This window comes from Ranitomeya imitator, chromosome 2, assembly GCF_032444005.1.
Source record: "Ranitomeya imitator isolate aRanImi1 chromosome 2, aRanImi1.pri, whole genome shotgun sequence".
NCBI lineage: Eukaryota > Metazoa > Chordata > Amphibia > Anura > Dendrobatidae > Ranitomeya > Ranitomeya imitator.
The window spans coordinates 26,805,389-26,818,261 of NC_091283.1; the positions used below are offsets into that span (position 1 = coordinate 26,805,389).

The window sequence follows — 12,873 nt, forward strand, 5'->3', positions numbered from 1 at the left end:
AGAGAAAAATATAGTTCTTACCGATAACGGTATTTCTCTGAGCCCATGACGGCACCCGTACATTCCCTCCCTTCACTTGTGGGTGCTCACATCAAAATAGTGCCATAGTCTACTCATAGTGTTAAAAGTCACGCGGTATCTAGTTATGATAAACAGTTAAAATTTAACAAATGTTTAAGTAGTCTCCCATCGTTCTCTATGTAAAACAACTGATGCAGGAGAGTGGTACCGCCTTTTTATCCATAGGTTTCCTGTCCTTGGTGGGCGGATCCCCTCTCCGTGGTGCCGTCATGGGCTCAGAGAAATACCGTTATCGGTAAGAACTATATTTTTTGTCGCAATTAGTATATATCTGCTCCACACATTTAAAACATTTCCCAGGGTCCCTCTTTTTTCTGCTTCTTATGATCACGTTTAAAACAGATAGTTTACTGTAAGTAGTTAGTTGTATGAATATGGAGTTTTCCATGAACAATTTATGAATAACATTTAAATTATATGTCTATCATATTGCTAACTGGTATAGTGTAATGATTGTAGGAGCAGTAAAACAGTTTTTTAGCCCCAATTTTTCTCTTGTTTTGATATGCACAGAGTACAGTTGACCTTTATTAAGTAATTGCCATTGGTTTGGAGGCACTATTTTATTGCTGTGTTATTCTTTTAAAAATATGTAAATAAAGTTTAATCTTTTAATGAAAAAAGTAAGACACTTCTTGATTCAATTTGGTTTAATAGCCAAATGGTCAGCATGTTTAAAGACTTTCCTACATGCATTATCTACATCTAGAGATGGGACAATCCGTTTGCAGGACATTGGCCAGATCTGTGACCGCTGGACAGGAGGCCGGCGCATCCTTTATCTCCCAACTCATGTGAGTAGTCATGGCCGGCACGATCATTGTAGTATGACGCACACACAACGCCGCACCAGTCCAACTATTCAGACGCCAGGAGATGCGCAGACCTCCTGTCCAGCAGTCACAGATTACCATCCGACAGACTGGAGTACGGTGAATCAATTCTCCTGTCTCGAACCATGCAGCATGCTGGATTTTCAATAAAAAAAAATCATAACACCCATCTATTCTAGTCTCTGGGCATTTTCATGAGTTTTTGTTGCTGACAGGTGCCGCATACAAGGTCAGGAGATCTGGTGTTACAATATGAGCACGGCCCGTGAGATCGGCGATAGGCCAATCCGCCTTGGTCGACTCCTTGCTGTCCACAGACCCTCATTAACGTCATGTATTCAGACTCTGCGGTGATGACTGCGGAGGATTCCAGCAGATCAGCTCCTCCTTAGCGCTGTGTTGGCCTTGTATTTCCTTTGATTGGGTGCTATGCAGTACCACATTTACCCAGGAATGGGAGCTTCTTCCCTGGGCGATCACCTCATTTACAGAAGGGGCTGAACGGATAAAAAAAACTTTGATGCGTTAGCGGTCTTTACATCTTTTTAATGTGTTGTTGTGATTGTTCTTGTTGTCCCGTTGGACCTGTTCCATTGTTGTCCCGCTGTTCTCTCCTTCTCTGTATCGGCGGACGTTACCTGATCTTGTCCTCTTTTATAATCCACCTCCAGTGATTTTTACTCTTTTGCTCCCCTATAGGCCCAGCCTCTCTCTCCGGCCCTTGGCGCTCCTGGTCCGCAGTCTCGCAGCCGCTCGGTCGATGCTTTGTCCTCGCAGTTTGTTCTCCTGATCGGTCTTTACTTTTAGCTGTGTGTCATGCAGGAGGCCGATTCTTTCACGGGACCTACAGAGCGACTTCTGCATGGACGCAGAACCCTGAGAAGAGATTACAGGTAATGGGGGGGTTAACGTGATCCTGTGTGGGATCTGTTAGTAAAGGTTTTGTCTGCTGCATCGCAACCACAGCGTCATATTGCGATACATCTTCTGATTTCTTATGGCGTCACTTCGCGACCTGTCGTGAAAACATCTGCGGCTCTGTGTTGCAGTAGATCCCAATGTGACACCATAGGGAATCATTTGATGCAGTGTCGCATTTGAACCCCGAAATATCAGCGTCATTGTGTAGCCCGGGCCTGCAGTCTGGTCCCTGTAGGTTAGGAGAAGCCAGACTCCAGGCCACCAGGTGATCGCTTCGCCAGTATTCTCCTAAGACATCATGTTGGGGACACGAGCCCAAATAGTTAAACTTATAACCTATCTAAAGAATTGGTTTTGAGTTTCTTTTCGCGGCGGATATAAGTGTTGTGACCCCCAAAATGGAGCGCAGGTCATAGAATGGCGCGTCTGCTCCATGTATTGTATATGGGACCTGTAACGAAGTGCAGCTCTGGGCTATTACCGCTAGTCCCATAGAAAATGAATGAAGCAGCGGTGTGCGTGTGCTGCCCGTCCTCTGTGCACAGAGCGCGATCGGGGGCTCTCGTTCTTGACATCCCAATGGAAATATCCGCAACAATCAGGAAAGGTTCTGCTATAGGTATTTTGGTTTTGAGGTACAACCAAACGTGGGTATTGATTGGGATTATCAGTTTTCCCTACAGTTGGGTGCATTGCTCTATGTGGAATTTTAACCCCTTCCCGACCCATGACGCCACGTAGGCGTCATGAAAGTCGGTGCCATTCCGACCCATGACGCCTATGTGGCGTCATGGCGGGAATGCTTCCCTGCGGGTCCGGTGACCGGGGTCATTCAAATGTCACCGTACCCGCAGGTGCAGGGGGACCTGTACTTCACCCCAGGGGGGGTGGCTTTGCCCCCCCGGGTCTACGATCACCGCTGCTGACCTTTTTTTAACCCCCTCCAGCTCTGATTGGAGCTAGCGTCCATGTGACGTTAGCACTCCAATCAGAGCTGGAGGGGCGGAGAAAAACAGCGTCTGCCTCGCTCCTCAGCTTCATCCCATCCGTGGAAGCTGAGGAGCGAGGTGCCCGACTGCTCACCTGCCCCCCCAGACTCCGCGATCGCCGCCGCAGCCGCCGCACACATCTTCAGAGCGCCGCCGCCGTATCCCCCACTGCCACCGCCGCCTCCCCCACTGCTACCGCCAGTACCACCGCTGCTGCTGAGGACAGGTACCTCCCCTCTCCTGTCCTCCACTCCCCCCAACCTCCGCTCCCTCCCCCCTGCCCCACCCGATCATCCCCCAGCCCCCCTTTATCACCAGCTCCTGCTCTATTTTCTTTTCTCCTATCGCCCCCTGCATCTGTTAGCCCCTCCTCCCCTGGTGATCATCCTCCTCAGTGATCACCACTAATCACCCCCTGCCCCCCCCCTGATCACCCCCTACCCCCCCGATCACCCCCTGCCCCCCCCCTGTCCACCTGATCACCCCCTGCCCCCCTTTATCACCTGCTGCTGCTCTACTTTCTTTTCTCCTATCGCCCCCTGCATCTGTTAGCCCCTCCTCCCCTGGTGATCACCCTCCTCAGTGATCACCACTAATCACCCCCTGCCCCCCCCTGATCACCCCCTACCCCCCCGATCACCCCCTGCCCCCCCCCTGTCCACCTGATCACCCCCTGCCCCCCTTTATCACCTGCTGCTGCTGCTGTGTTTTCTCTCCTACTGCCCCCTGCGTCTGTCAGCCCCTCCTCCCCTGGTGATCACCCTCTTCAGTGATCTTCAGCTAATCACCCCCTGCCCCCCCTGATCACCCCCTACCCCCCCTGATCACCCCCTGCCCCCCCACTGTCCACCTGATCACCCCTCTGCCCCCCTTCATCACCCGCTGCTGCTGCTGTGTTTTCTTCTCTCCTACCGCGTTTGCGTCTGTCAGCCCCTCCCCTGGTGATCACCCTCTTCAGTGATCACCGCTAATCACCCCCTGCCCCCCCTGATCACCCCCTGCCCCCCCAGTCCACCTGATCACCCCTCTGCCCCCCTTTATCACCTGCTGCTGCTGCTGCGTTTTCTTCTCTGCTACCGCCCCTGTGTCTGTCAGCCCCTCCTGCCCTGGTGATCACCCTCTTCAGTGATCACCGCTAATCACCCCCTGGCCCCCCTGATCACCCACTGATCACCCCCTGCCCCCCTGATCACCCCCTGCCCCCCTGATCACCTGCTGCTGCCAGCTTCATCTCCATCTGACGCTGCATCTCCTCAGCCCCCTCCTGTCCCCCCGCGCCTGACAGCCCCCCGCGCCTGACAGCCCCCCGCGCCTGACAGCCCCCACGCGCCTGACAGCCCCCACACGCGTCTGACAGCTCCCCGCACCTGATAGCCTCCTCCTGCAGAAGAGTTGCACCAAACACTCGCACATACACACGCACACGCAACACTATAATAAAGTTTAGATTTTTTTTTACACACGCACCACACACACAATGTCCCGCTCATCCCAGTCATCCCAGTCACAAAGGCTGTACTCAGTTGAGGAGGCATATTCCTTTCTTGCCTCCGAAGCTGATAGTGAGGGAGAGGACCCCACTTTTCTGTATTCCTCCCACTCTTCCTCCCCTAGTGACACCGACTCGCCACCCCCAAGATGTCGCAGGCCGAGAAATCGTCCGGAGCCCAGGGGAGGGGAGCCGGAGCCCAGGGGAGGAGAGTCGGAGCCAAGTGTAAGTGACCCCCAACCTAGTGCTAGTGACGCCCAACCTAGCACTAGTGCCCCCGTCTGGACCCCCGTCCCTGAAAACTTTGCTCCACGGATTCCTGATTTCATTCCCCAATCAGGAATCCAATTTGAGACTGCCAACCTCCGGGAGATAGACTTTTTCAAAGTCTTTTTCTCGGAGTCAATCGTCAGTCTCATGGTGGAGCAAACAAATTTGTACGCCCTGCAATTTTTTGCCCAAAACCCAGTTTCATCATTTACTACTTGGAAGCCCGTTGACTCCGTAGAAATGATGAAATATTGGGGACTGGTCCTTCACATGGGAATTGTGAAGAAACCAGAACTTCGCCAATACTGGAGTACTGATATTTTATATCAAACTCCAGTATTTGGCATGGTTATGAATCGCAAACGTTTTGAGGCGATTCATAAATTTCTCCACTTTAGGGACAATACGGACATCCTTCCTCGCGATGACCCGAATTTTGATAGATTGTTCAAAATTCGGCCGGTCATCGAACACTTCAGCAACAAGTTTGCTGAAGTGTACATTCCCCAAAGGGAAATTTGTGTGGATGAATCCCTCATCCACTTCAAAGGGAGGCTTCAGTTCCGTCAGTACCTGCCAAGCAAAAGGGCGAGGTACGGGATAAAACTCTACAAGATCTGTGAGAGTACCTCAGGGTACACTCTCAGCTTTAGAGTTTATCAAGGAAAGGACAGCAGTATCCAGCCCCCAGATTGTCCACCTGCTCTGGGGGTGAGTGGGAAAATAGTGTGGGATTTGGTTCACCCACTGCTTGATAAAGGTTACCATCTGTACGTTGATAACTTTTATACAAGCATCCCACTCTTTCAGTCCCTCTCTGCCAGAGCTACCGTTGCTTGCGGTACTGTGCGCAGAAACAAGAGGGGTCTCCCTTTGTCACTAATTGAGCAGGTTCTCCCAAAGGGTGAGAGCCGGGCCCAATGTAGTGGCAACATGCTTGCGGTCAAGTTCAAAGACAAAAGGGACGTCTTTTTCTTGACAACAATCCATGGTCCCGGCACCACGGCCAGCACTGTTCGAGGTACCCCAGCACAGGTCCACAAACCGGACTGTGCCCTGGGGTACAACAAACACATGGGGGGAGTTGATCTTTCTGATCAAGTCCTCCAGCCCTATAGTGCCATGCGGAAAACGAAGGTGTGGTATAAAAAACTGGCTGTGCACATCGTACAAATGGCACTGTATAACGCATACGTGCTATCACGATGTGCAGGCCAGACCAACAACACCTTCCTTCAGTTCCAGGAGGCGGTGATAAAGGCCCTGATGTTTGGAGACGAGGAAGGAGCGGGCCCCAGCACTGCTGGAACTCAAGTCTCCCGTATGGTACCGGTGCAACATTTTCCCTGTGAGGGGAGAGCAAAAAAAAGGTGCCGGGTGTGCTATAAAAGGGGGATAAGAAGGGAAACTCGTTTCCAATGTGAAACGTGTCCCGACAAACCTGCACTGTGTTTGAATGAATGCTTCAGAATTCATCACACGTCCGTGGACTAGCCACATCCTGATATTCCACTACAGAACTCACCCACACCAGGCTGATATACACAACACCACACACACACACTAACCTGACGTACACTACACCACACCCCAACCTGACATACACTACACCACACACACCAACCTGACGTAGTGTGTCAGATTGGTGTGTGTGGCGTAGTGTACATCAGGTTGGTGTGTGGTGTGGTATAGTGTACGTCAGGTTGGTGTGTGTGTGTGGTGTACAGTACACCACACACACCTACCTGACGTACACTACACCACACCCCAACCTGACATACACTACACCACACACACCAACCTGACGTAGTGTGTCAGATTGGTGTGTGTGGCGTAGTGTACATCAGGTTGGTGTGTGGTGTGGTATAGTGTACGTCAGGTTGGTGTGTGTGTGTGGTGTACAGTACACCACACACACCTACCTGACGTACACTACACCACACCCCAACCTGACATACACTACACCACACACACCAACCTGACGTAGTGTGTCAGATTGGTGTGTGTGGCGTAGTGTACATCAGGTTGGTGTGTGGTGTGGTATAGTGTACGTCAGGTTGGTGTGTGTGTGTGGTGTACAGTACACCACACACACCTACCTGACGTACACTACGCCACACCCCAGCCTGACATACACTACACCACACACACCAACCTGACGTAGTGTGTCAGATTGGTGTGTGTGGCGTAGTGTACATCAGGTTGGTGTGTGGTGTGGTATAGTGTACGTCAGGTTGGTGTGTGTGTGTGGTGTACAGTACACCACACACACCTACCTGACGTACACTACACCACACCCCAACCTGACATACACTACACCACACACACCAACCTGACGTAGTGTGTCAGATTGGTGTGTGTGGCGTAGTGTACATCAGGTTGGTGTGTGGTGTGGTATAGTGTACGTCAGGTTGGTGTGTGTGTGTGTGTGGTGTACACTACACCACACACACCTACCTGACGTACACTACACCACACCCCAACCTAACACTACACAACCCAACCTGACGTAGTGTCAGGGTGTGTATGGCGTAGTGTACGTCAGTTTGGTGTGGTGTGGTATAGTGTACGTCAGGTGTGTGTGTGTGTGTGTGTGTGGTGAATACTACACCACACACACACCAACCTGACATACACTACATACCTTCCATACACAACATAGTGTCCGCTAACGATTGGAGCTAATTTTTCATTCAAAAAGTGAAATGGCGCTCCTTCCCTTCCGAGCCTTGCCGTGCGCCTAAACAGTGGTTTACGCCTACATGTGAGGTATCGGTGTACTCAGGAGATATTGCCCAACAAATTTTAGCATCCATTTTATCCTGATGCCCATGTGAAAATGAAAAAAATTGAGGCTAAAATAAAATTTTTGTGAAAAAAAAGTACTTTTTCATTTTTATGGATCAATTTGTGAAGCACCTGGGGGTTCAAAGTGCTCAATATGCATCTAGATAAGTTCCTTGGGTGGTCTAGTTTCCAAAATGGGGTCATATGTGGGGGAGCTCCAATGTTTAGGCACACGGCGGCTCTCCAAACGTGACATGGTGTCCGCTAAAGATTGGAGCTATTTTTTCATTCAAAAAGTCAAATGGCGCTCCTTCCCTTCTGAGCCTTGCCGTGCACCTAAACAGTGGTTTACGCCTACATGTGAGGTATCGGTGTACTCAGGAGATATTGCCCAACAAATTTTAGCATCCATTTTACCCTGATGCCCATGTGAAAATGAAAAAAATTGAGGCTAAAATAAAATTTTTGTGAAAAAAAAGTACTTTTTCATTTTTATGGATCAATTTGTGAAGCACCTGGGGGTTCAAAGTGCTCAATATGCATCTAGATAAGTTCCTTGGGTAGTCTAGTTTCCAAAATGGGGTCATATGTGGGGGAGCTCCAATGTTTAGGCACACGGCGGCTCTCCAAACGTGACATGGTGTCCGCTAAAGATTGGAGCTATTTTTTCATTCAAAAAGTCAAATGGCGCTCCTTCCCTTCCGAGCCTTGCCGTGCGCCTAAACAGTGGTTTACGCCTACATGTGAGGTATCGGTGTACTCAGGAGATATTGCCCAACAAATGTTAGCATCCATTTTATCCTGATGCCCATGTGAAAATGAAAAAAATTGAGGCTAAAATAAAATTTTTGTGAAAAAAAAGTACTTTTTCATTTTTATGGATCAATTTGTGAAGCACCTGGGGGTTCAAAGTGCTCAATATGCATCTAGATAAGTTCCTTGGGTGGTCTAGTTTCCAAAATGGGGTCACTTGTGGGGGAGCTCCAATGTTTAGGCACACGGCGGCTCTCCAAACGTGACATGGTGTCCGCTAACGATTGGAGCTATTTTTTCATTCAAAAAGTCAAATGGCGCTCCTTCCCTTCCGAGCCTTGCCGTGCGCCTAAACAGTGGTTTACGCCTACATGTGAGGTATCGGTGTACTCAGGAGATATTGCCCAACAAATTTTAGCATCCATTTTACCCTGATGCCCATGTGAAAATGAAAAAAATTGAGGCTAAAATAAAATTTTTGTGAAAAAAAAGTACTTTTTCATTTTTATGGATCAATTTGTGAAGCACCTGGGGGTTCAAAGTGCTCAATATGCATCTAGATAAGTTCCTTGGGTGGTCTAGTTTCCAAAATGGGGTCACTTGTGGGGGAGCTCCAATGTTTAGGCACACGGCGGCTCTCCAAACGTGACATGGTGTCCGCTAACGATTGGAGCTATTTTTTCATTCAAAAAGTCAAATGGCGCTCCTTCCCTTCCGAGCCTTGCCGTGCGCCTAAACAGTGGTTTACGCCTACATGTGAGGTATCGGTGTACTCAGGAGATATTGCCCAACAAATTTTAGCATCCATTTTACCCTGATGCCCATGTGAAAATGAAAAAAATTGAGGCTAAAATAAAATTTTTGTGAAAAAAAAGTACTTTTTCATTTTTATGGATCAATTTGTGAAGCACCTGGGGGTTCAAAGTGCTCAATATGCATCTAGATAAGTTCCTTGGGTGGTCTAGTTTCCAAAATGGGGTCACTTGTGGGGGAGCTCCAATGTTTAGGCACACGGCGGCTCTCCAAACGTGACATGGTGTCCGCTAACGATGGAGATAATTTTTCATTCAAAAAGTCAAATGGCGCTCCTTCCCTTCCGAGCCTTAGCATGTGCCCAAACAGTGGTTTACCCCCACATATGAGGTATCGGTGTACTCAGGAGAAATTGCCCAACAAATTTTAGGATCCATTTTATCCTGTTGCCCATGTGAAAATGAAAAAATTGAGGCTAAAATAATTTTTTTGTGAAAAAAAAGTACTTTTTCATTTTTATGGATCAATTTGTGAAGCACCTGGGGGTTCAAAGTGCTCACTATGCATCTAGATAAGTTCCTTGGGGCGTCTAGTTTCCAAAATGGGGTCACTTGTGGGGGAGCTCAAATTTTTAGGCACACGGGGGCTCTCCAAATGTGACATGGTGTCCGCTAAAGAGTGCAGCCAATTTTTCATTCAAAAAGTCAAATGGCGCTCCTTCCCTTTCAAGCCCTGCCGTGCGCCCAAACAGTGGTTTACCCCCACATATGAGGTATCAGCGTACTCAGGACAAATTGGACAACAACTTTCGTGGTTCAGTTTCTCCTTTTACCATTGGGAAAATAAAAAAATTGTTGCTGAAAGATCATTTTTGTGACTAAAAAGTTAAATGTTCATTTTTTCCTTCCATGTTGCTTCTGCTGCTGTGAAGCACCTGAAGGGTTAATAAACTTCTTGCATGTGGTTTTGAGTACCTTGAGGGGTGCAGTTTTTAGAATGGTGTCACTTTTGGGTATTTTCAGCCATATAGACCCCTCAAACTGAGTTCAAATGTGAGGTGGTCCCTAAAAAAAATGGTTTTGTAAATTTCGTTGTAAAAATGAGAAATCGCTGGTCAAATTTTAACCCTTATAACTTCCTAGCAAAAAAAAAAATTGTTTCCAAAATTGTGCTGATGTAAAGTAGACATGTGGGAAATGTTATTTATTAACTATTTTGTGTCACATATCTCTCTGGTTTAACAGAATAAAAATTCAAAATTTGAAAATTGCGAAATTTTCAAAATTTTCACCAAATTTCCAATTTTTTCACACATAAACGCAAAAATTATCGACCTAAATTTACCACTAACATGAAGCCCAATATGTCACGAGAAAACAATCTCAGAATCGCTAGGATCCGTTGAAGCGTTCCCGAGTTATTACCTCATAAAGGGACACTGGTCAGAATTGCAAAAAATGGCAAGGTCTTTAAGGTCAAAATAGGCTGGGTCATGAAGGGGTTAAAGTGGTATTCCAAAAATCTCAGTGTGTTCCTTACCTAAAATCATTACTCATTGTAAATATATTATTGAAAAAAAAAAGCCCCATCCTACAGCGTTCTCGGACAGGTCGAGCATGCTCAGTTTATAATGACTGTCTTTCTCTGTCTTCACCACAAGGGGGAGCGTGCACAGAGAGGACACTGTCGCTTTAAAGGGGGTTTACGTATAATACAGGACAGATCCCAGGAGGCGGCCATACTCCATGACCAACTAATAAGTGACACATGGCTCGTAGCCTGGTGTAGTTGGCTACTAAACTGATCAATGGTTCCTCCACCTCTGGTGCATTGAAATATTCTTCTTTTTTGTGCATTGTTTTTTTACCTTTTTCGAGGTCTCCTTTGGATGAATTTTTGTATACATCCCTATTTATACCTGGTGGCTCCAAGAAATGTGTCCTGGACCACAGAATGCCATGGAGGAATCGGTTTCCTGTTACTCCTGTACTCTCGCTTCTGACTAATCCAATCTATTACTGTAACTGTGAACTACGCCCCTACCCAAAAAAAAGTAAACTTTTTTTTTTTTAATGAGAATTTGTTCTGTAAGTTGTCATCATTGTGTATTATCCCTGGACGGATGCACCATACTGTACCTGTGAGATGAGGGTGCTCTCTGGGAGCTGGGTGCCCGGGTGCCTCTGGAGGATCCTTACTAATGGCCGATCTAATCGTTCTCGTACAGTGAGATCCAGGCTGGAGACCGGACCCTGTGCAGGGGCGAAAATCACAATTACCAGTAACTTCAGAATAAGCTGTTGTATGTGCACATGAGGAATGAAACAATTTCTGACCATTATCACTTGTATCCTGCGTTTTCCCCTCTGCAGAGACTATGTCACAATCCATTTTTGGATTCATAGTAGCTCTGATTCAACTATGTTTTAAATGCAGCTTTTTTCCTGTGTCTTGAACCATTTGCAGTGGTGATGCTAGCGCCCTTGCCGGCCAGTGCACTAGCCAGGGCATTGTGATGTGACAGCGAGGGACGAGGTTCCTGATGGTGGTGGGGGGAGGGACCCACTTAGGGCATTAGGGGAGTGCAGGGACAGAATTAGGTTTGAGTTCAGGTGGTCATCATCCCTCATTCCCTATCGGTAGGGCCTTCCTCTCCCCTATACCATCCTGTTGCGTGTGTGTGTTGTGCCGTCTGCTGACCGACACCCCCTGCAGGGTCAATATATATATATCATGACAGACTATCTGTAATTTTCAGTTCCCTCTGACCTGGTAAGTGGAGACATACACAGCGCACACAGACAGACAGTAGAGCAGGACTCCCTCATGTCTATGTACAGAAGCCGCAGCATGCAGAACATTATACAGCAGTACTGAGCAGTGTACATGGGAATCCAGCACCGGGATGAGATAAACCACTTACTATAAAGTGACAGCTTGGTCTGTGTGTTTTTGTCTCACCCATTGCACTTTAATAGGCAGCTGTAATCTGTTCCCTCCATGATCTGGAAGTTTGTTGTGACCAAAACGTATTTTAGCAGTTCTTCACAGGAGGTGAAGTAAGGGGAGGTAAAGAAGTGTCTCATAAGTGGTGAAAGAGGTGGGTTTCTCTGAGTTACATTATGTTTCTTATATTTGATTGTACTATTGATTTATGCAGTTAGTTGAAACAACAGTGACCATGATGTGCGGCTGCTCGTGTTTGAGTATGGCGTATTCCCGTATCTCCCAGGCAGACACACTGACCAGCTGTAGGAGCTGACCGGCCTGCAGCTCATCGTGGATCCTCTGCTGCCTTTGGGTCGAATTCTTCACATCTCCAGAAGTCAGAGTTAAATCCTCCTGCAATGCAAAGGCCGGAGCATCATTGACAGCCGGGGATTTACAGAAATTGCTTCTTTAATGTAGGTTTTTGGGGGTTTTTTTGCAGAGGAAAACACATTTAAAGGGGTGTTTGGATCTTAGACAATTATGGCATAGCTACGGTACGTTCTCTATGTCAAAACGTAAACATGCCCTTTGTATTTACTAGTACTGGAGTTGGTGAAAATTGCTAAGCAAGTATGAGACCTGCGTCTGTCGGACATTTATGGCATATCCTGTAAATGTATGATCACTGTCCGGGATGGGAATACCTGTTTTATGGTCAGTGATTGTATCCCTGGAGAGTGTTCACAGATTATTACCCCGAGGTGTCGTGGCATTATTCTCGGCATTCTCCTTCAGTCCCGTAGAGTGTGAATGAAGCGGCGCTGCACACGTGCGAACACTTTTCCACTAACATGGTGAACCCTCATTCTCACTATTAGCGGGTGTGATCACCAGTTGAATACCCAGTATTTATGGTAGTCTATGATGGTGATGAGATTATTATCTACGGTTCCTGGTGGTCTAGGGTAGGTATGGATTCATATCGAAAACCTTCTAAACCTCTTTAAGGTAGGTTCATAAAAAGTCAACAGCCCAAAATAATGCATCCAGTCCCATTCGTAATAAA

General features: G+C 47.5%; 1 protein-coding gene across 1 annotated transcript in view; it reads right to left on the bottom strand.

Annotated features, from left to right (window-relative positions):
• Positions 1 to 713: 713 nt before the first annotated feature.
• TEKTL1 (tektin like 1) overlaps positions 714 to 12,873 on the bottom strand; it is a 33,771-nt gene continuing 21,611 nt past the window's right edge. Inside the window, exons 6-8 of the mRNA XM_069746234.1 lie at positions 12,123 to 12,218; positions 11,015 to 11,128; positions 714 to 1,790 (exon numbers count right to left, since the gene is read on the bottom strand). Coding sequence (XP_069602335.1) covers positions 1,608 to 1,790; positions 11,015 to 11,128; positions 12,123 to 12,218 — 393 coding nt within the window. The 3' untranslated portion in view covers positions 714 to 1,607. The remainder of the gene's footprint in view (positions 1,791 to 11,014; positions 11,129 to 12,122; positions 12,219 to 12,873) is intronic.